Below are 21806 nucleotides of genomic sequence, written 5' to 3'. Positions count from 1 at the left end.
GTTGTCAGGCGTTGTTCTGTTAATGGTGACCACGATGACAATTTCCAATGGTAGCACCAACTTATTTATATGTCCAAAATGGTCAAGTCAGCTCACTTTGGAGTGACAGCTCGAATCCAAAGTAGTTGAGTCAGCACTCCTTGGAATGGAAGCTTCTGGCTCTGGGATCTTAGCAGAAATTCCTTTGTTCCCATCTTCTGAGCCTTGCCAGCAGATAAGAGGGAGCAGGGATACCCATCCGCATCCTGTTTTTCACAGGGCACGATGGCTTCATTACCCACATTTCCCACACCAAGCTGGAGCTATTTAGTCCCGGGCCAGATCTTCCGCTCATAAACAGTCCTGAGCACTCTTCTGGAGGCAAACAGCTCTGAAGGAAGGTGCTTTCAGATATTCAAATACCCAAAAAGTGATATTGATTGTCACACGGTAGCACCCATTACTTGCCACTTCAATAAATCATTGAGAGTCTTCTCACAAGAAACACCTCAGGAAGCAAGCTTGGAGCCAGAAAACAAGGAAGGACTCTCACAGCCATGACCCCCAGCCCTGTTCTTGCTGTGGGGCATGGAGCAGCTTTGAGCACCAGGAAGGGGAACCCTGGGAGAAATCGGGGAGCTCAATGCTGCCCTGGCACTGGGCAGAGGTGGGGGACAGCGCTGCCCTCATCACTCACTGGGCGCCGTGTTGTAGCCTTTCTCCTTCTTCCCTGCAGACAGAGAGATGCATCAGCACAGGTTCACATCACAGCCAGGCTGAGGGCTCCTGAGGGAGCCTCAAATCCCCCCACAGCCCCCACTGTCCTCCTACACCCCTCCACTTTTACCTGCATGGCGTCTGTAGATGATGAATCCAACGCCAGCCATGATGGCAATGGCCACAACGGCGACAACCACCCCCACCACGTTGGGCACCAGGCTGGACTGTGACTGCTCTGGGGGAAGGCAGGGCTGTCAGCAGCGGAAGGGGCAGCCCAGAGCCCCCCAGCCCCACATCCCCTCACTCACCTCATGAGTAGAGGCTGGGCTGGGGCAGGCTGGCGTGCTCCACGCAGCACTGGTACTTGTCCCCGTGCGGGGCACGTACCTCCGACCGGAGCTGTTGTAGTGCACGAAGATTTCGCCATCCACGTACCCCACTTCAAAGAACCAGGGCTGCTCGGGGCTGGATTCCGTCATCCCTATTTCCAAGTACCGCATGGAGTGAAGCTCTGCGGGGTCGGAGCGCGGCGACCCCCCCTTTTTTATTAATTAGCAAGCTACTGCCTATAGAATAACAACACTACTTATATTAATAACATAACCATTATAACTCAGTCAAGGCCTCGATTGACAATACTCTAGATGTGAAAAAAGAGACAAGTCAAACACAGCATAACAACATTACTGTTAAACCTACTAAAAAGAACAAACTCGTTTGCTCTGCAACCTAAGTTTCTGCAACCTGGAAATAAATCCATGAGGGTCCCTTTGTGTTCACATGTCACTAGTTAGGAAAAGTCTTCAACTTTCATATACTCTGATATATTGATTTTTAATGGCCACTAACTATTGTGCAACAAATGCTTTTAGGATGCTCATAACCATGCCTTTGAGCTAATAATTGATAATTGAACTTTATGAAGTTGCATGTCAGATAGAACCAGTTTTAGAGGACAAATGTGCTGGAGTATCACTAGGGGCATTATTACTTATTGACCCTTGAGAAACAGCAAACCGTGTTGGTGGTGGTTGCGACAGGCGGTGCCAGCAGGGCCTTCCCTGCTTCAAAGTGCACCTTTCCTCTCTCACCCATCACAGACTCTCTCCTGCATTCAGGGTCTGAAGGATTTCTTCCAGTTGTACACCATATCCGCATGGCCAGTGCGTGATACAGAGCCCAAGTGGAACAGCTGCCTGGAAAACAGAATAAACTATCAAATTTAGTTCTATTAGTATGCACTTTTGTCTCAAGTGATGCATGGTCATATTTTTAAAATCCCAATTAGTTGGGTGTAAGAGACGTATCCATTCTACAATACAGGGTCATCCCTTTGCCTGGGATTCCTTTCCAGGTTTTGTCTTTGCAAATTAAGAAAAGCTAATTAATAGGCTAATAACATCATGAGTGAGCAGTACTAACATACTAAAAGAGCTATTCCCATAGATTACAGCACTGATTACATCAAATCCTTTCTTTAACACACATTTGATCTATGGATAATGCCTAAAATTCTAATTCTTGAGACTGCATTGGTAACACTGAAAATCACACACTATGTCAAACCATTACTAATATTATTTATAACACCGCAAGTTACAAAGCAATTCCACTAGGAAAGAAACACACAACACAGTTACTATAAAGGCTGGATGCTATTTTCTGCCTTGAGATGAGACCAACAACGTATTCTGGTGGTGTTAGTAACAACCGCACAAGATTAGAAGTGTCTAGTGTCATATGAGTATCCTCAGTGAAAATCCATTGAATGATTTGCTTAGAAGCTTCAGATCGTTTCCCATAGTCAGTCACAGTCTTACCAGCCTGCTGTAACAATTTCCAATGATGCACTTCCCACCGAGCAGCTCCCTGCTGATCGTCTATCAGCGGGCAAGCGAGCTGAAACACAGCTTGACACGGTCCCTCCAATATCATGTCTCTAATGACTCCAGACCAACGCAAAGGTGGAGGATCGCTACGTGTGGGGGGGAATCGCATAGACAGGGGCTGTAAAGACATCGGTGAAACGCTCAAAGAGACTGATGCCTCCTTCGTACGCAGTTCTAAGTCCTGCAGCTCCTCAGTTAATGTTTTATTATGTTCCTCCAACGCTTTCTCATTCCCACCATTATCCGAGTCGCTTTCACTCTCAGGAGCTTCTTGCTGCTCTGCACACCCCTCAGCCCCCCCCCACCGCACCTTCCTCACCAGCCAAAACCGGATCTGCCAGAGACGTTGAAGAGGTCGAGGACGGGGGATTATTCGGGGCTTCTGCGGCAGCCCTGACTTGTGAGGCTGATGAGCAAACAGAGTACGAACCTCCTGGTAACAGGGAGTCAAGCTCTGACCTTGACTGAGCACTAGGTCCGGATAGAGCTTGTACCACAGCAGCAGCAATCTCCCACTCAGCTTGCATATTCTTCAATGTATTTATTTTGTATTCCTTATTTTTGGAGATAACAAAGTCCCACATATGGTCGACTATTTCTCGCCATTCGGCTACAGTGAACATCAGTGCCACCTCCTGAAGGTGTCCATTCATATGAGCCCATTTTACCAGCTCGGATATGCATTTAGGAGATACCTGCTCCCCTGTCTTAGAGAGAATACATTCGAACAGTTCCTCCACAGCTTCCCACAACATCGTGGCTTGCAGAGAACAAGATGGTACCCCGATGAGAGGTGAGTGCCAACCCCCCCCCCAGTTCTTTATTGCCCCCGCACCGCACTGTTAGAGAGGGGAGGTTCTTTGTTCCTTCTCTCCCTGGGTTTGTTCCAGCTGTCACCGAGTGAGCTCTAGAGAGAACTCCGTGACACAAACTCATTGCAAAGTCTAAGCTAGAAGAAGCGTCACCTCAGTGTATCCCAGAAAAAGAACAGCGTTGAGATTTTAATTGGTTTTGGTTTTTTGTTTTATTGAGGGTGGGTTGTTTTTTGTTGTTTTTTTAGGGTTTTTTTGGGGTTTTTTTGTCTTTTTTTTGGGGGGGTGTAGGGGGGTGCGAGGGGAAGGGAGAGGGAGGGGACAGTTGTTTGGTTGTTTTTCATATACAATAAAGCTATGCAGTTCCGCTGTCAGTCGCCTCAGAGAGTTCCCGAAGGAGCTCAACCACATTCTGCTCAACATCGAGTTGTTCCATTGAGTGGAACAATGGTAGTCTTGCAGATGGAGCAATGCAGGAATTCTGACAGGATCTCCAGGTGTATCCAGTTCATCATCTGAAAGCTCCGCAACCAAATTGGAAGGGACCAGTCCTCTTGTGCCATCTGTCAGCTCTCCCTGAAACCAGCCATTCTCACCCACATCTCCAAAGACATTACGCATTGTCCGGCAGTCAGAGGAAGCTCGTTTTCTGGGTCCTCATTAGGACCCTCAACAGGAATGTAGCTGTGTCGAGCTAAGAATCTTCAAACTGCTGGTGATACCTGTCCTGGAGAATGCAGGATGAAGGACAAAAGCTCTGCTCTCACATTCAGGGCCATCCTCTGACAGAAGGCAGCACTCAGGACTGTTCCCAAGGATCTCTTTCATGGCTTTGAGTTCAAGCTCCAGGTCTTCCAGATGACCTTGAAGACTTCTGGCCTCTTCAATGGCAGAATGGAACGGACTGGAGCTATTACGGAGACTCTTGTTTGACTGGGTCAGAGTCTGTCTCGTTGCCTTCCCCAGCTCCATCTGCTGCTTCTGCTGCTCTCTTTTCCCTCTTGCGCGCTCTGTGAGAATGAGTTTCAGAAAGCACTACTCACTGACAGGAAATAAGGGGAAACTTGAAAGACTTTGCAACCTAAGTCCTGGCAGTGTACTGCCAGCGGCTGATTTGGCCGTCCAGGATCCTGGCACCACAAATGCTTCATTGCCAAATGCAGCAATAAGGTGTTCTGGGGAAAGGCCAACTCACAGGTAGTTTTTGAGCACCCATATCACAGTACCAACGGCCAGCACCAGCGCAGGCAGCAGCATCGCTGAGACCGTCACCGGAATGCGGCGCTTCCGCACAGATGTGTGAGCAGCAGCCTCTGTGCTTTTGCCTGTGTTCATCCCTGGAAGAAATGAGACAATGTCCCACGTTACCTTCAGCTGCGCTACAGATAATCTCTCAGTGTGCTTCATGGACCCAAGAGGTCATTTTGTCAGTGAGTGCCTCCGTCTCTGGTGCCGAAGCACCGGAGGACAAGAAGGATTGCTTCCACCTCTCGTTGGGTACGAAGAGGCTGCACAGGCACTACCCGTGTCCTCCTCTGGGCCGAGAGCTGGGGCTGTACTCTGGGGTCTGGGCTTGGTCTGTGGGGAGAGCTACAGAGCAGAATCCCTCATGCTTTTCCCGGCATGCGTGTCCTGAGCTCTCCTGTGGGATGCCCCCCAGGCTGAAGGTCAGGCTTCAGCCAGCACAGGGCACAGCCAGAGCCAGCCCAGGGGAGAAACACTCCTGCTTCTTTTACATGTGCTCTATGCTCACACGCTCAGGTCTGGCTGCTGACCTGGTGTGCAAGAGCTGGCAGCAAGAGCCTGCAGGCACGCAGTGACTCTGGTTTGTGACACCGTATGATCATGGGACAGAAATTACCTGGCATGCTGGTTGGTGCTGCCTGCATTCCTCTGTCCGGGATGGGCAGTGTGGGATATCCACCTTCCTGGAGTGCATCCGGGACCGGCAGTGTGGGATATCCACCTTCCTGGAGTGCATCCCGCTCACTTTGTTGGTCCGTTCCTTTAGAAAGAAAGCAGGGCAGTAGGAGTGGGATGTCACGTGCCCTCATCAAAAACTGAGCTTCTCCAATCCCGAGCTCAGGTAAAGTCCAGGCCCCCCACCCCCAAGTACACTGTGAGCCCCTCTGTTACCCAAAGGCATTTGGGCCCTCCCAGCTATTGGACAATGCTGACTCCCTCACACCTCTTGAGGAATCAGCTCCTGTGCAAGGCCCTCACATTCTGTGCTGTCACCAGCCCATCACAGCCAGGTAGCTGCAGGCTGAAATCCAAGCTCTAACACACAGTCCAAGCCTTCAGAATTAGCATCTCCACCTCATTTCCAGCATTAGCAAAGGCAGCCAACCCTGCTCGGGATGCTTCTCCTGCCTTGAACTTGCTCAGCTGCACGGAGGGCTTTGGATGAACAGAAGCACAGCGCTTGCCACTTTGCCACTTGCTGCCATCTGGGTGCCAACGACTGCACAAAGCAGCTCTGAAAAGTAATGGTTGTGCTGGGGGAGCAGCTGCCTCTGGGTCTTGGCTGGATGCAGACCATCTGGCAGCAGACCAGCTCTGGTGCTTGACAGCACCTGCAAGGTGATACATGGAACACGGCTGCAGCACGGCTCTGACCCATTCCTTCCTGCTGTGCAGGCTACAGCCTGCCCACACCTGCATATCACACCTCAGCTTCCCAGGTCCCACAGTGAACAGACTGAAGTATACCCACCACGCTCTGCCTTCTCCATTTCCTTCAGCAGTCGCTTCAGGAGACGGGATGAGCCCTGAGAGTATTTTCCTCGTTTGTATTCATCCTCTTCTCTTTCCGGACCTTAACAGAATGTATGAAGTTAAATATCACGTGCATGAAGTTTTGAAGATCAGCGGCGAGTCAGCCAAGTCAGTGAAGACAGAGTACTCACTGCTGGGATTCCAGCTGGGCTCCAGCACAGGAGGAAACCGATGACCGGGCAGGGCCCACACTGGGGGCACTTCTGCAACCAAAGACCCATGAAAAGTTTCAGTCACACACTACAGCATCAACTGAGTAGCAGAGCGTACAGGGGACTGTGCCATGAAATGGCACTGAAACGGGCAGCAAAAGCTCTCTAAAGAATTTCAAAGCTATGACGTACCTGCGCGATCCGACAGAGTTTCAGTTCCAGATCTCAGAGAGGAAGCTGGATCAACTCCTCTAGTCAAATCTGCAAATGAACACAGGACAAAGCAACTGCTACTGAGCATCCCTTCAGCCACAAGGTCGCAGGATGCAATTAAAGCCAGGGATTCCTTCACAACACTATTCTCTCCCTTCCGCACAGGGAAACAAGGGGCCTGGGAGAGCAGGAAGGATGCAGATAAGGAGTGAGACCTCACGGAAGTCATCAGGCAAGGAGGAGAATAGATGTTGTAAATACCAGAAGAGGAGTTGCATCCCCCTGATAAGAACAAGAGGGGGTCTGCATGCTAAACAACTATTGAATATGTATCAGAATTCCGAGAAATCATTGACTATGTATGAGATGTACCTATATCTGTGTCACGATTTTACAAGTCCATGTGCAAGTTTGGTGGAGCTATCCCCCTTGCACCCAGCACTGGAATAAACATACCTGCTTTATAACCCATCTATGTGTTATAGAGTTTGATTCCGCAAGTCACTTACACCCCATATTTTCCCTAACAGCCACACTGGGTTATCTGGATTCGTTACATTTATCCATTGTTGCTGGCAGATGTTTCTCTCTCTCTCTCTGTCTTTAATCCCCACACAGCCCATCTTCCCAACTGTGGGTTTCGGTTAGGAGGTATGCACCCATAGGGTCCATGCCCTACTTGTAGATATTTATCCTGCCCAGCCCCAGGTGCCCAATTTGAGGCAATAGTTGCACATCCCTAATAGGCACAGTAATATGAGCCTGGGTGGTTACAGTATCCCCTCCCTAGGTTTGAGCTTAGGCAAAAATAGTAACCCTTTTGGTTTAGACTGGGCTGTATAGGTACCAGGTCACACAGGGATGTAAGGAAGCTTGGTGTGGGTGGCGTTGTGCTGCTATACAAAATGTGATCACTGTGAGAATCCCCAAGTACCAATGGATACCCCTAAGGCCCATCTTTCCCCACAATTCACTCCTCTGCCTCACTCGTCAACTGGGTTGCAACCAGCTACGAGGGGTTTTTTTAGTTCTTCTCAGCAGCAGTAGTGTTCTTCAGGGGAAGCCTTTACCTGGAATACCCATTGGGCTTGTCGCATTGTGAGTTTCAGGTCGTCACTCCCGGGAGCTACCTCCCACTTCTCGTCACCGATGGGTCCTTTAACACGGCTGGCATGAGTCCATCCTCTCTCTGCGGTTCGAATAGCTGTTTCTGCAGTAAATAAAACAACATAGGGACCTTCCCCTTGTGGTGTTAGTGTAGCTTCTTTCCAAGTTTTTATTAGGACCCCATCCCCCGGCTGTATCCTATGGATTGCTATCTCCAATGGGGACTGCTGTGCAATCAGATCCTTCTTGTAGTTCCTTGCACCCACTCATTAATTGTATAAGATTTTAATTGATCATCTTGTAAATGGGGGTGACCAAGAGGTATTTCAAGATTATAGGGCATACCATACAGCATTTCAAAAGGTGAAATTCCCAGATCAGTTCTGGGCTTCACACATATATTTAACAGAGCTAACAGCAAGCATTTTATCCAAGATGTCTTAGTTCCTATCATTAATTTTCTAAGTTGTTTTTTAATTTCCCCATTCATTCGTTCTACTTTACCAGAGCTCTGAGGGTGCCAAGGAGTATGATATTCCCATTTAATCCTTAGAATTTTCATTGTGTCACGTGTAACCTTTGACACAAAATGAGCTCCCCTGTCAGAATCTATTGCTTCTCTAATTCCATATCGAGGAATTATATTTTCTAATAGTACCTTCACTACTGTTTGTGCTGTAGCCCTTGCCGTAGGGAATGCCTCAACATAGTTTGTAAGATGGTCTACAATCACTAATAAATATTTATATCTCCCAGTTTTAGGGAGTTCAGTAAAGTCCAACTGGATCCTTGCGAAGGGTCGATAAGCCAATTCTCGCCCTCCTGGGATTCTTTTTCTCATATTCTTTGCATTCACCCTCCAGCAAGTCATATGTCCATTAACAATCCCCTTTGCTATGTTATATACCCCTGTACACATAGAATTATTGGCAAACTGATCCACTAAGGCCTGAGTACCCCAATGTAACGTGGAACCTCCGTAACACCCTCATAGCTACTGATTTTGGGGTTTCCCTTCGTAACACGGCGCCTGGTGGCCGCTGTGCTCGGGAGAATAAAAGCAGCTCGGACCGCCCCGCCCGCCTGCACGGGACCCAAGCCGCCCGGCGACCCATCAGGACGGCCTGGACCCGGAAGCGGACCGGACCGGCGGCGGACCGGCGCCGCGGGGAGAGTGCGGGTAAAGGAGAGAGGGGAAGGTCGGGTCTGTGCTCCCGGCCCCCTGGCAGACGGGGCCGTGGGTTCAGGTGGGGTTATGTAGGGCGGTGGTGACACTGGGACTTCTAAATCCCTTCTCCTCCCGCCCTCCTTTTTCTTTTAGGTGATATAAATGCCTCCTCGGCTCTGAGGCTATCCAGAGGTGGGCAGACTCACTTTCCTCTGAACTAAAAGACTCCTTAGCATTTACACAGAGGATAAGGGCCTGACATACCCAGTCCTTAGAGGAGCCAAAAAGGGGCCAACATACACTCTCCCCTTTTATGGCTTATTGCCCCATACTTCTACACAATAATGAATCATTTTAACTTTACTTTTTCCCCGCCTAGAAGGGGAATCATTCCAATTCTTAATCATGAGTCCCAATGGACTGTCTGGGGAATACAGGGTATACCTATAACCTCACCACTAGTTCCCCCACCCATGGGACCAGAAGGCTTACTCTTCTTCTGTCCCATCTTCCTGCAGCACCTTCACACACACACACACACACACACACACACACACACTCACGCACACACACACGCACATACATACGCACGCACACACACACACATGCACATGCACACACACGCACACGCACGCACACACACGCGTGCGCACACACACGCGCGCACACACACGCACACACGCGCGTGCACACACACACGCACGCACGCACACGCGCACACACACGCACACGCACACACACACACACACGCACATATGCACACACGCACACGCGCACACACACATGCACGCACACACACACACGCGCACATGAACACACACACGAACACGCACACACGCACACGCACACACACACGCACGCACACACACGCACGCACGCACACTCACGCACACACACGAACACACGCACGCACACACACACATGCACGCACGCACACACATGCACGCATGCACACACACGCACGCACGCACTCACGCACACACGCGCACATGCACACGCACGCACGCTCACACACACGCACATGCACACACACACGCACACACGCACACACACACATATACACGCACACACGCACACGCGCACACACACGCACATGCACACGCACACACGCACACGCACACACACGCACGCACACGCACACACGCACGCACTCACACACACACGCACACACACGCACGCACACACACGCTCACACACGCACACACACGCACACACATGCTCACACACACACACACACAGGGCTGGGGGGGGAATGGAGCACGGACGGCAACGGGAGCACGGCCCTATATGGGAGCATGGACGGCTATGGAAGCATGGCCCTATAAGGGATCACAGCCCTATATGGGATCAGGGCCCTATAGAGGAGCACGGCCCCATAAGGGAGCATGGCCCTATAGGGGAGCACGGCCCTATAAGGGAGCACAGCCCTATATGGGATCAGGGCCCTATGAGGGATCACGGCCCTATATGGGAGCCGTGGTGCGACTCCATGGGGCTGCCGGCCCTGCTGAGGGCTCTGCTGCGGGAACGGAACCATAGGACCGGACCGAACGGAACGGACCAAACTGGGACAGGACAGAACGGAACGGACCGAGCCGGGACAGAACCGAGCGGACCAAACCGGGACGGCAGGTATGGGAATGGGGGGGGGGGGCAACGGCAGGGGGGGGCAATGTGACCGGGGGGTCACCTGGGGTCAGTGTCACTGGGGTCGCCATCATGGGGGTGTCACCGTATTGGGGGGGGTCACCTGGGGTCACCATTACTGGGGTCACTGTCATGGGGGGGGGGGTTCGCCATAATGGGGGGGTCAACATAATGGGGGTCAACTGGGGTCATTGCCACTGGGGTCACCATATTGGGGGGGGTGTCCCCATCCCTGGTCGCCATTTGCCATGTTCCACCATGTCTGTGTGTGTCCCCAGGTGTGTCGGTGTCACCACGGCTCAGCACAGCATCAGCAGGACCTCCCTTATCAGCAGGACCCCCCCCATCCCCCCATCCCCCCTTATCACCATGTCCCCCCCTATCACCACCAAGGCCCTCCTTCTCACTATCACGACCCACTATCGCACCACCACAGCGCCCCCTGTCGGCCCGCCCCCCCTTATCAGCCCGCCCCCGTTTCCCGTCCCCGTTCTGCCCGTTCTGCCGCCGTAACGGGGAGTCCCGCGCGGTGTGGAGCAGCCACGCTCTGAAGGACGCGCGTGGCCGCGTGCTGTGCCCCATCCTGCGGCGCTACGTGTGTCCGCAGTGCGGCGCCACGCGGGACAACGCGCACACCAGGAGGTTCTGCCCGCTCACCCCGGCGTCATATCGCTCTGTGTATGCACCGAGAGCACGGGGACACGGGGACGGCGGTGACTGATAGCAGGTAATGGGGTATGGGGTTATAGGGGCTATTAGGTGATGGGGTTGTGGGTTATTAGGTGATGGGGTTATTTATGGGGTTATGGGGTTATTTATGGGGTTATGGGGTTATTTATGGGGTTATAGGGGTACGGGGTTATTGGGGTTTGGGGTTGTGGGGTTATGGGGGTTATAAGGGGTTATGGGCTATAGGGGTTATGGGGTTGGCCCCCACATATTGTACTGTGTGTGTCGGGGCAGTTGTGGTGGTGATGATGTTAATTAAGGCCGTAATTACTAATTACTATTACTAATAACGCACTCTGTGTCATCCCCAGGCTGTGCTGAGCGCAACGTGGGACAGAAGGCAGCAGCTGGGCACCAACTGTGCACCATCATTAGTGCACTATCACTTGTGCACCATCATTTGTACACCATCAGCTTTGCACCACCGCTCGTGCACCATCATCTTTACACCATCACTTTACATCACCACTTCACACCTTCAGTTGTGCATCATCACTTGTGCACCATACCTTTGCACCATCACTTTGCACCACTACTTTGTACCATCATTTGTACAACATCACTTGTGCACCATCACTTTGCAGCATCCCTTTGCACCTTCAGTTGTGCACCACCACTTTGCACCATCACTTGTGCACCATCAGCTTTACACCCCCACTCTGCACCAGGAGCAGAGCTCAGCAGCTGTTCCCTGTTGTGTTGTTGTGTTATTGTGTAGTTGTGTTGTTCCAGCCCTGCTCACACTCGTGTGTTTATTGCACCATTATGGGCTTTTTTCCCCCAATAAAGCCCCACTCACAGCTGCAGCTTCATCCTGGCTCGTACCCCTCCATCTTCCTCCTCCTCCTCCTGCTGTTGTTCACCCCCCGGCTCCGCTCACGACGCAGCCGCAGCAGCGACACCAGGGCACGATGGGCGCTCATCACACGGCGGCTGTAGGATAATGGGAACCCATAGGGGATAATGAGACCCCATAGAGACCAATGAGACCCCATAGGGGGCAATGAGAGTCCCCATAAGGGACAGTGAGACCCCATAGGGGATAGTGAGACCCCTATAGGGCACGATGGGCGCTCATCACACGGCGGCTGCAGGGACAATGAGACCCCATAGAGACCAATGAGACCCCATAGGGGATAAGAGCCCATAGGGGATAGTGAGACCCCACAGGGGACAGTGAGACCACACAGGGGACAGTGAGACCCCATAGGGGACAGTGAGACCCCATAAGTGCCAATGGGACCCTAATCCTAACCCCATCCCCAGCACTCACTTGAGGTTGGAGAGCTCGAGGATCAGCCCCCCCAGCACCGCAGACGCATCCTCACGTGGTGCCACCTCATTCCTGGGGGTCAAAGGGGGTGAAAATGGCACCAATCCGGGGCTTTTTAAGCCCAAAATGAGCTCTGGGTTCTGGTGGGGGGAGGGGGGTCCGACCTGGGGGTGCAGCTGGGTGAGGCCGGGTCCCCATCGGCGTCCACAGGGCACAGAGGGGCTGCAGGCTGGGAGGGGGTGGGTGGCTGGGGGGGAAATGGGGTGAAATGGGGGCAACTGGGGCAACAGGGGATGAACTGGGGGGAACTGGGATGAACTGGGGTGAATGGGGGTGAATGGGGGGGGATTGGGGGATATGAGAGTGACTTGGGGGGGGACTGGGGTGAATGGGGGTGAATTGGGGGGGATTGGGGGGATCTAAGAGTGACTTGGGGGGGAATTGGTGTGACTTGGGATGATTTGGGGGTGAATGGGGGGGAACTGGGGTGAACTGGGGCACCAAGGGCTGAACTGGGGGGAACTGGGATGAAATGGGGTGAACTGGGGGGGACTGGGGGGATCTGAGAGTGACTTGGGGGGGGAACTGAGATGATTTGGGGTGAATGGGGGCAAATTGAGGGGGACTGGGGGATATGAGAGTGACCTGAGGGGGGACTGGGATGAATTGGGGTGAATGGGGGGAAATTGGGGAGGATTGGGGGATCTGAGGGTGACTTAGGGGGGGACTGGGATGAATTTGGGTGATTTGGGGGTGAATGGCGGAGAACTGGGGTTAACTGGGGTAAGTTGGAGTGATTTGGGGTGAACTGGGGTAAATTGGGACAATCTAGAGTGGAATGGGGGGTAAACTGGGGTGAACTGGAGCTCTATGGGGTGAAGTGGGGCGCTATGGGGCTGTTCCCTATGGGTTCTCATAGTACTCTGGCATTACCTGCAGCAGCTCAGTGTACCCCCTGGCACCCCACTGTGCTCCAGTGCTGAGACGTGGGGCAGCCCCACAGTGCTAGCCCCATAGCGCTCCTCATGCTCTGCCCCACAAGTGGGCTCCGCTTTGGCTGCCCACTCCCCCTCCAATGGCTCTTTGGTGGCCTCAATGCATTCTGTGCCCCCATCGGTGTCACTATGGGGCTGTGGGGTGCTATGGGGCTGTATGTCCCCCATCTCAGGGCTGTTCTGGTCCTCCTGCTGCTCGCAGCCATCCATCCCATCCTGGAACAACCCCCCCCATAACCTGTGTGTTCCCTGCCCCATAGCCATGGGGAGCTGTGGGGTGACGCTGGGGGGGCAGAGGCCCTGTCCTACCTGTGCCAATGGGGCCGCTGTGGGGCTGAGCTCCTCCATCACGCTGAGCTGTGGGGCGGCTGCTGGGCCTCCGTTATCAGAGCGGCTGGGAACCAAACAGACCCCAAACCCCATCAGCTGGGGGGCACCAGGACCCATTGCTGGCCCCAGGCCCCATTCCTACCCCCAAGCCCCATTTCTGCCCCCATTTCCACCTCCAGCCCCCCCTCTGCCCCCCACCCTCCCATTTCCCCCCATTACCTCTCTGTTCCATCTCCATGCACTGAGTCCATCCCTCCGCCATTGTCCAGAGCGTCGCCTCCAATCATGGCCCCCATACTGATGTCCTCCATATTGGTGTCCCCCCCATTTATGTCTCCCCCATTGCTGTCCCCCATATTGCTGTCTCCCCCCTTGGTGTCCCCCATATTAGTGTCCCCTCCACTTACATACCCCTCATTGCTGCCCCCTCTATTGGTGTCCCCCCCATTTCTGTCCCTCTCCTTGATGTCCCCTCCATTGATGTCCCCCTCATTGGTGTCCCCCATATTGCTGCCCCCTCCATTGGTTTCCTCTTCCTCGGTGCCCCCCATATTAGTATCCCCCCCCTTGGTGTCCCCTCTATTGATGTCCTCCCCCTTGGTATCCACTCCATTAGTGTCTGCCATATTGGTGTCCACCATACTGGTGTCCCCTCCCTTGCTGTCCCTCCCCTTGGTGTCCCTGTCCCCTCCATTTTTGTCCCCTCCATTGGTGTCCACCATATTGGTGTCCGCCATATTGGTGTCCGCCATATTGGTGTCCCCCCCCTTGGTGTCCCCTCTATTGTTGTCCTCCCCATTGGTGCCCCATCCAATCATGTCCCCCCCCCTTGCTGTCCGCCATATTGGTGTCTCCTCCATTGTTTCCCCCCTCATTGGTGTCCCCTCTATTAGTGTACCCTCCATTGATGTCCCCCCCCTTGCAGTCCCCCATATTAGTGTCCCCCCCATTAGTGTCCTCCATATTGCTGTCCACCATATTGCTGCCCACCATATTGCTGTCCCCCATATTGGTGTCCCCTCCATTTGTGCCCCCTCCATTGATGTCCCCCCCCTTGCTGTCCACCATATTGTTGTCCCCACTATAGTCGTCCCCCCCCTTGTTGTCTCCCCTCAGTCCTGCCCTGACTTTGACATTGGGGCCATCATGGTGGTCAACACCTGCAAGAGGAACAGCAGCTGCTTGGACGCCATTTTGTGGCCATTTTGAGGCCCTTTGGAAACCATTTTGTGACCATTTGGTGGCCATTTTGAGGCCATTTTGCGGCTGCTTGGAGGCCATTTGGTGGCCATTTTGAGACCGCTTGGAGGCCCATTGGAAGCCATTTTGAGGCCATTTTAAGTCATTACCTGTCACCTGGCTGCTCCTCCTTTTGCCCATGGCGCCGCTCACCTGAGGGGAACACACGCCCATTGAGCATTATTTCCTCACTATTTCCCCTCAAATCCCCCCTGACCGCCCGGTCTCTCTCACTCCACGTCCCAGAATAACACCGTTCTCCCGCTATAACGAGGCCCAATGGCGCCCATCCCGCCCCAAGGCCCTTCCCGGCCCCGCCGCCATTTTGCTTCACCTCAGCTCCCGCCCGACGCCTTCCCGCCTTTTTCACACCGCGCGCTCTGCGCCTGCGCCGCGCGGGGGACGCTGGGAGTTGCAGTCCCCGGAGAGACGTAACGCGGCGCAGCGCGGGGGACGCTGGGAGTTGCAGTTCGCGGCGCGCCGTAAAGCGCAGCGGGGTGCGGCGCTTTTGCGACAGCGTCGCCGTAAAGTGCGGAGGTGTTGGCAGCCCCGTAGGAGGAAGCGGTGAGTGGGGACGGACTGGGACCGGGGGGGTCCGATGGGGGGGGATCGAACGGCGGGGTCCAATAGGGGGGGGATAGACCGGGGGGGGTCCAATGGGGGGGATCTAATGGGGTGGGGGTCCGATGGGGGGGGTTCAGTGGGGGAGGGGGGGGTACAACGGGGGGATCCAATGGAGGGCGGGGGATTCAATGGGGGGGGGATACAATGGGGGGGATCTAATGTGGGGGGGGGGTCCGATGGGGGGTGTACAACCGGGGTGGGTCTGTGCTCTGTCACAGGCATACAAGCCTGTTGGAAGGAGTGCATTGAGGCTGCAGCGCGCAGATGATAAACCTGAGTTTGCTGTCACCAGCAACCAAGCTTACGGTTAATTTCTGAAACAAGATTAGTGATAGTATTTCCAGGCAGCTGGCACAGAAGCTTCTTGGATTACAGTGCTGACAACACACATTCACCAGAGCCAGCAATGACAAAAAAATTCCCCACTCCCACCAGACCTTGAAGGACAGAGACCAATTTAGGTTTCTTCACTCTCACGAAGGGGAGTAAGTAAGAAGGTTCACTCAGTAATTCAACCTTGCAGAGGCTACTTAGTAATTCTGTGAATTTAAGGAATTATAAAATGATGGATAAAAATCAGAAGTATTTTGTATTTAAATATATGTATACATTATACAGTTATTCTAATGCGACATCAAATGATTACCATTTTGCCCACAGATGTGAGAACTGTTAAGAGAAAATATACTTGCTTTTAACCACTGTAGATCACCCATGGCACATACCTAAGGACAACATAACAGCTGAAAGCAGTAACTGGGAGAAACACTATACAAAGTATACAGATTGGGCTGCACGTGCATCAAGTGATTTATTAACACAACGAGGTTGGGGGGGAAGAAGAATTAAGTTTGATACCTGTTGTCTTCGTTTCTCCTCTTCAATAACAGCTTTGGCTTCTGCCTCTTTTATCTGTCCAGACATACAAAGTGATAAGTAACTGTTGTAAAAGCAGGTAAAACTATTATCTTACAGAGCCATAATTTATAGAACAGTTCTCAGAAAAGCGAGCAAAACCTTCACCAAGTGAGCTGCGAGCTTACTCAGATTCTAAAACATTCTGTGAAAAACCTCTATCAATTCATGTTTGAAAAACACGGAACATTAGAGACGCTACCATGTTATAAAACTAAACTTCTGACTAACTGGAAAATTCAACTGACAAATATAAAACCTGGGGAAAATATAAATATATATATTCATTAATACCAGGGAAAAATTCCTTAATAAAGTCACTCTAAGCTTTCAGTAACTCAGTCCTCAATTCAGCACACTGTACACTGATGGGTAAATCCTTATATATGTATGTAATTTACACTCACACACTTCATTCCAAGTAGTTAAATATGCCCTGACTGCTAGAGCAAAAGGAAATCTCCACTTTTGTACCAAATGACATATTGGATAATGCATACTCATATTGTTCTACTGCTCTTGTTGTAATGGAAACTGTCAATGCAATTACATTTGCTTCACCATCAGAAAGTTTTATGAAAAATAAAACCTGGAACTGCAACTGATCACTCTACAGAACTGTTACATAGCATTCAAGACAGCAAATTAAATGCCAGAAACTTAAAGGAAAAAGAATGGCACAGAAAATATTAAAACATAAACATACAATGCATCTGAATCACAGTTCCTGCATTATTTTCATCCTACAATAACTAAAGAATGCAACGCCTAACATACATAAAGAACAATGGGATGGACTGGGTCCTGAATCACAGAATGGCCTGGGTTGAAAAGGACCACAATAACCATGGAGTTTCAACCCCACTGCTGTATGCAGGGTCACCAACCACCAGACCAGGCTGCCCAGAGCCACATCCAGCCTGGCCTTGAATGCCTCCAGGAAGGGAACAACCACAACCTCTCTGTGCAACCTGTTCCAGCACATCAGCACCCTCTGTGTAAAAAACTTCCTTCTAATATCTATCCTAACCCCCCCCTTCTTGTGCTGGTGGCCCCAGGCCTGGATGCAGTACTCCAGATGGGGCCTCACAAGAGCCAAGTAGAGGGCATCTCGCTCTCCTTGCTGGCCACCCCTTTTTAAATGCAGCCCAGAACACAGTTGGCCTTCTGTGCTGCAAGCACACACTGCTGGCTCATGTCCAGCTTCTCGTTCACCAGGACCCCCAAGTCCCTCTCCACAGGTCATCTCTCAAGGAGATCTTCCCCCAGTTTGTACAAATATCTGGGATCGCCCCAACCCGAGTGCAGCACCCTGTACTTGGCCTTATTGAACCTCATTAGGTTTCCATGGGCCCACTTCTCCAGCCTGTCCAGGTCCCTCTGGATGGCTTCCCTTCCTTCCAATGTATCGACAGCACCACTCAGTTTGGTGACATCTGCAAACTTGCTGAGGGTGCACTCGATGCCACTGTCTGTCATTGATGAAGATGTTGAAGAGCACCTGTCTCAAGACCAACCCCTAAGGGACACCACTTGCGACCAGCCTCCACCCAGACACAGAACCGTTGATCATAACCTTTTGGCTGCATCCAGCCAACCAATTCCTAATCCACCGAACAGCCTATGTACCTGCAGAAGCCCTTCTTGTTATCTTTCACTCCCCTTGCCAAGTTCAGCTCCATCTGTGCCTTGACTTTCCTAATCCTGTCTCTTCACACATGGACAACAGCTCTGTATTCCTCCCAGGCTATACAACACTGCTTCCACTTTCTGAACATTTCCCTCTTTTCCCTCAAGTTTAAGCTGCAGGTCCTTGCACATCCATGATAGCTGCCTGCCTTCCCTGCTTGACTTCTTCTGCAGGGGGATGGAGAGCCACTGTGCTTTCAGAAGGGTGTCCTTAAAGAGCTGCCAGCTCTGTTCTATACCCCTGCCCTTAAAGTTGGTTTCCCAGGGGAAGCTGCTAAGAGATGTTTAACTTGGATTCATCAGGTAAAAAGCAGGTGATTGACAGGACACAAAATCCTGAAGACAGTGAAAGTGCCAAATAGTATTTTTCATTACACAAAAAGGCATATAGATGCAGCAAAGCCATCAAACATTAAGACACCAGCTCTATCTCTGAAATTCCCTCAGTCAGGCATCACTACAGTGACGGCAGTACCAGTGTGCTGGGTCAGTGTATGCGTATCTGCTGCTTGTACATGTTTCTTGGACCTCCAACTCTGCAGCCACTTAACACTACCTTAGTAAAATTAGATCTCAGAGTAATAGAATGCCCTAAGATGTAATGATACAATTGACAACTTGAAGTTAAAAACCATCTTGATCTCAATAATCAGTCTATATATGTACATATATATATTTATGTATCACATTTTGCACAGTAAAAATGGTAATTAACTAAGTAAGGTATGCACAGATGGAATTTGTTCCTACAAACTTAAGAGCTGTTGAAGACTAAGCAGAAGGCACACCAGCTCGTGCTTAAGAACACCGCAGCTCAAAGAGCGTGCTCTGTGCAAGCAGTTACATTTGTGGATTTTCAGATTATTTTTTTTTTAAATTGTTAAACCATATATGAAATATCACTAACAATTTCATTTCACCTAGATAATGTCAGAGTGTCTCATCAGAAAAACACACAAAGGTCTTTTTAGTCATGAATACCTGAAATAGGAAAGTTTGGTTTGCAAAAACTGCAGCCCTATCCCTGCTGGTATTTCACTGCCATCTAATGGCAGAACATCAGTTCCAAAAGAGAAATCGGCCAGTGAACACAGAATGTAGCTTCTTTTGTACGCTGCTGTTGTCATATTTGTGTAAGATTCCTGCACACGTTTGTGCGGAACTTCCTATGCTCACAGGAACCTGTAGTCATTTGCTTGATGCATTAGATTATTTTCCCAGTTGAATTCAATGGTACAGATAAAAAATAGGAAATATTATCTGCTGAAGTGAAACTGCAGCTGATGCTGCACCCCACTGAAATGTGCTCCTTTGTTGATGCAGACTTCTATGAATTCACCCCCCTTCAATGCACTCCATGCCCAATAAACTCACTTCCACACTTCACTAGAATGATTTGTTACTGCTGGTTTTTCTAGAAGTATATTCCAAGAGTCTTGGTGTTCAAGCTGATTGCAAAGGTGTAGAATTTGATTTACAGAGTACGTCTTAGAACTTGCCTGACAATCCTGAAATTCTGAGCAGAAACAGACAGATGTAGCTTTTACAGAACGAGGTTTTGGGTTGAATATTTAAATTATATATATCAGTATATTACATATACTACTAAGTTGATAAAAGTTAACCAGCTCATGCACCACTTCCTCATGTTTCCATAAAAGGCCTAGAAAAACAATGTGGATATTCTGTCTCTTTAGGTGAGATTATGCAGCAGTTTCTTTACTTCAAACAAAATTATTGGAGAGCATCCATGTTTACAATGGGCTGAAAAGCACATGCAGTTGCTGAAAGCTCTCTGTAATTGTGGCAGTCACCTAATACTGTGTGACAGGAACACACAAGATAACACTTTGCTAACCTTCAAAGTAAAAGTAAGGCCTAAATGAAGTGCTTCTATAGCTCTCACTAGCAGTAATGATTTTATTATCATTGATTAGCACTTCTTGGCTGAAGAGGAAATCTCCAGTTCCAATGTACATTAAAAATAAAGAGGTAATAGAGCATTACCTTAAAACAGTGTTTCATCAAGTGAGTTGACACTATCTACAAGTAGTGCAATTCTCAGCAATAAGCCAGATTCAATAGTCCAAAAATTAAATGTGCAATTAAACTGTACGCTGAGTTACACTGCATTTCTTGCTATTACTGTCTTGAAAAAATAACGATCTGCCTGTTTTTTCCAACTTTTCTCAAGGCAATGAAGATAACATAACTAAAATGGATACACCACCTCAGACGCCTTCCGTTTCATTTCCTTGCATAACGCATCACACTCCAGTGAAACTTGGCCTTCTTGTATCTTGCTGCACTGTACTTCTTGTTAAGTATAAATTGAATTGTTTGTAATTCATTTCCCTATATAAAAATTTAATTATAACGTTCATTTTGTTGGGAAAATTGTAAAACAATTTTATTCGGTATATTTACAGAATGAAGCTAATAAATAAATATTATTTGAAACTGTAACTGTATTCAAGCATCCTTTTCTATTTTCCTTCTTTCTGATAAGCTAAACTGAATCAAGAATAAATCAAGTGGTTCAGTTTAATTTTTCTTGTCTTTTTTTTTTCACTTATTTATTTAAGACAAAGCAATATAACCTTGTGAACTCTGTTACAAAAGATACCATGCAAAGTAACTAATAAGTAACTCTTCTGAAACTTTGTATCAATTCTCTAAACTGGCTGAAACTACAGGGCAAGGTCTGGTCATGGGAAGATCTCCCCTACTTCCTTCTCCTTCCTCCCCCTTACATTGAAGGCCAAAACAAACAAACAAACAAACAAACAAACAACAACAACAACAGAAAAAAAAAACCAAAAAAAACCACCAACAAAACCAAAACAGAATACCAGCACAGAGAGAAAGTTATAATCTTATAATCTATACTACTAGCCTATGAAGAATTTTGTCAGGAAAGCACAGTAACATAGCCAGAAGCTATTCTGGTTTTCATGCTTTCTGACAATATGCAGAACAATTTTCATAGCATACAGCAAAATCCAAAAACTAACTTCTTCAGAGCAATTCCAGCACGCTAAGATAAACCACCTGCCTAGATGGTTAAGAATATGGTCCACTACAAGTTGTGGGTTACAAATTCAAGTGGTTTATACGACCTTGCATGTTTACATGCATAGCCTCATGATGCAACATTTAACTTCAACACCAGAAAAGGAAGAAAAAATCCTCCTGTTTTGCACTCAAATTATGAGCTCCTACATTTGATATTAATTGTGATGGTTCAGATGAGGCATATTTACAGAGCAGCTTGGAATACGTGTCCTGTCAACTCCCAACCTCACCAGTTGTATACACAGACAGAAGACTGGTAGAGGAGAATTCAACTGCAAATATAAGGTACTCAATTCTGTTTCTCCTTATCTTCAAGATCACAGGCTGCAGGCACAAAAGACTAAATATACAGGTACACTATCCTATCCAAGCTAAGAAAGAAGTACACTATCTGCTGTAAGTATGCAGCTCCAAGCAAATATGCATAAGGACCTTCTGGAATCAAAGATACCCTAATTACGATCTCAGACAA

At 49.7% G+C, this 21806-nt stretch overlaps 2 protein-coding genes and 2 long non-coding RNA genes across 4 annotated transcripts; 1 reads left to right on the top strand and 3 right to left on the bottom strand.

The window, feature by feature from the left end:
• Positions 1-3587: 3587 nt before the first annotated feature.
• On the bottom strand, positions 3588-5615 carry LOC146756552 (uncharacterized). The gene is made up of 3 exons (XM_085524113.1): positions 5262-5615; positions 4596-4737; positions 3588-4410 (listed from the first exon to the last, which is right to left on the bottom strand). Exons 1-3 carry the CDS (start codon positions 5452-5454, stop codon positions 4314-4316), a joined length of 432 nt encoding a protein of 143 aa, XP_085380239.1. The 5' UTR covers positions 5455-5615; the 3' UTR covers positions 3588-4313.
• Positions 5616-6072: 457 nt separating this feature from the next.
• Positions 6073-7640, bottom strand: LOC146756551 (uncharacterized). Its single transcript, XM_085524230.1, has 4 exons — positions 7614-7640; positions 6523-6697; positions 6310-6381; positions 6073-6218 (listed from the first exon to the last, which is right to left on the bottom strand). Exons 1-4 carry the CDS (start codon positions 7638-7640, stop codon positions 6073-6075), a joined length of 420 nt encoding a protein of 139 aa, XP_085380356.1.
• A 6764-nt stretch (positions 7641-14404) lies between these two features.
• Positions 14405-15501, bottom strand: LOC146756550 (uncharacterized). The gene is made up of 4 exons (XR_014937362.1): positions 15366-15501; positions 15142-15184; positions 14691-14952; positions 14405-14411 (listed from the first exon to the last, which is right to left on the bottom strand). It is a non-coding gene; the product is annotated as an uncharacterized LOC146756550 (long non-coding RNA).
• Positions 15502-15923: 422 nt separating this feature from the next.
• LOC146756549 (uncharacterized) lies at positions 15924-20725 on the top strand. Its single transcript, XR_014937301.1, has 2 exons — positions 15924-16140; positions 20454-20725. It is a non-coding gene; the product is annotated as an uncharacterized LOC146756549 (long non-coding RNA).
• The last annotated feature ends 1081 nt before the right edge of the window (positions 20726-21806 follow it).

This window comes from Coturnix japonica, chromosome 26 (genome assembly GCF_054131305.1).
Source record: "Coturnix japonica strain WE chromosome 26, WE-NBRP24, whole genome shotgun sequence".
NCBI lineage: Eukaryota > Metazoa > Chordata > Aves > Galliformes > Phasianidae > Coturnix > Coturnix japonica.
This window is presented reverse-complemented; position numbering and strand designations above follow the sequence as displayed.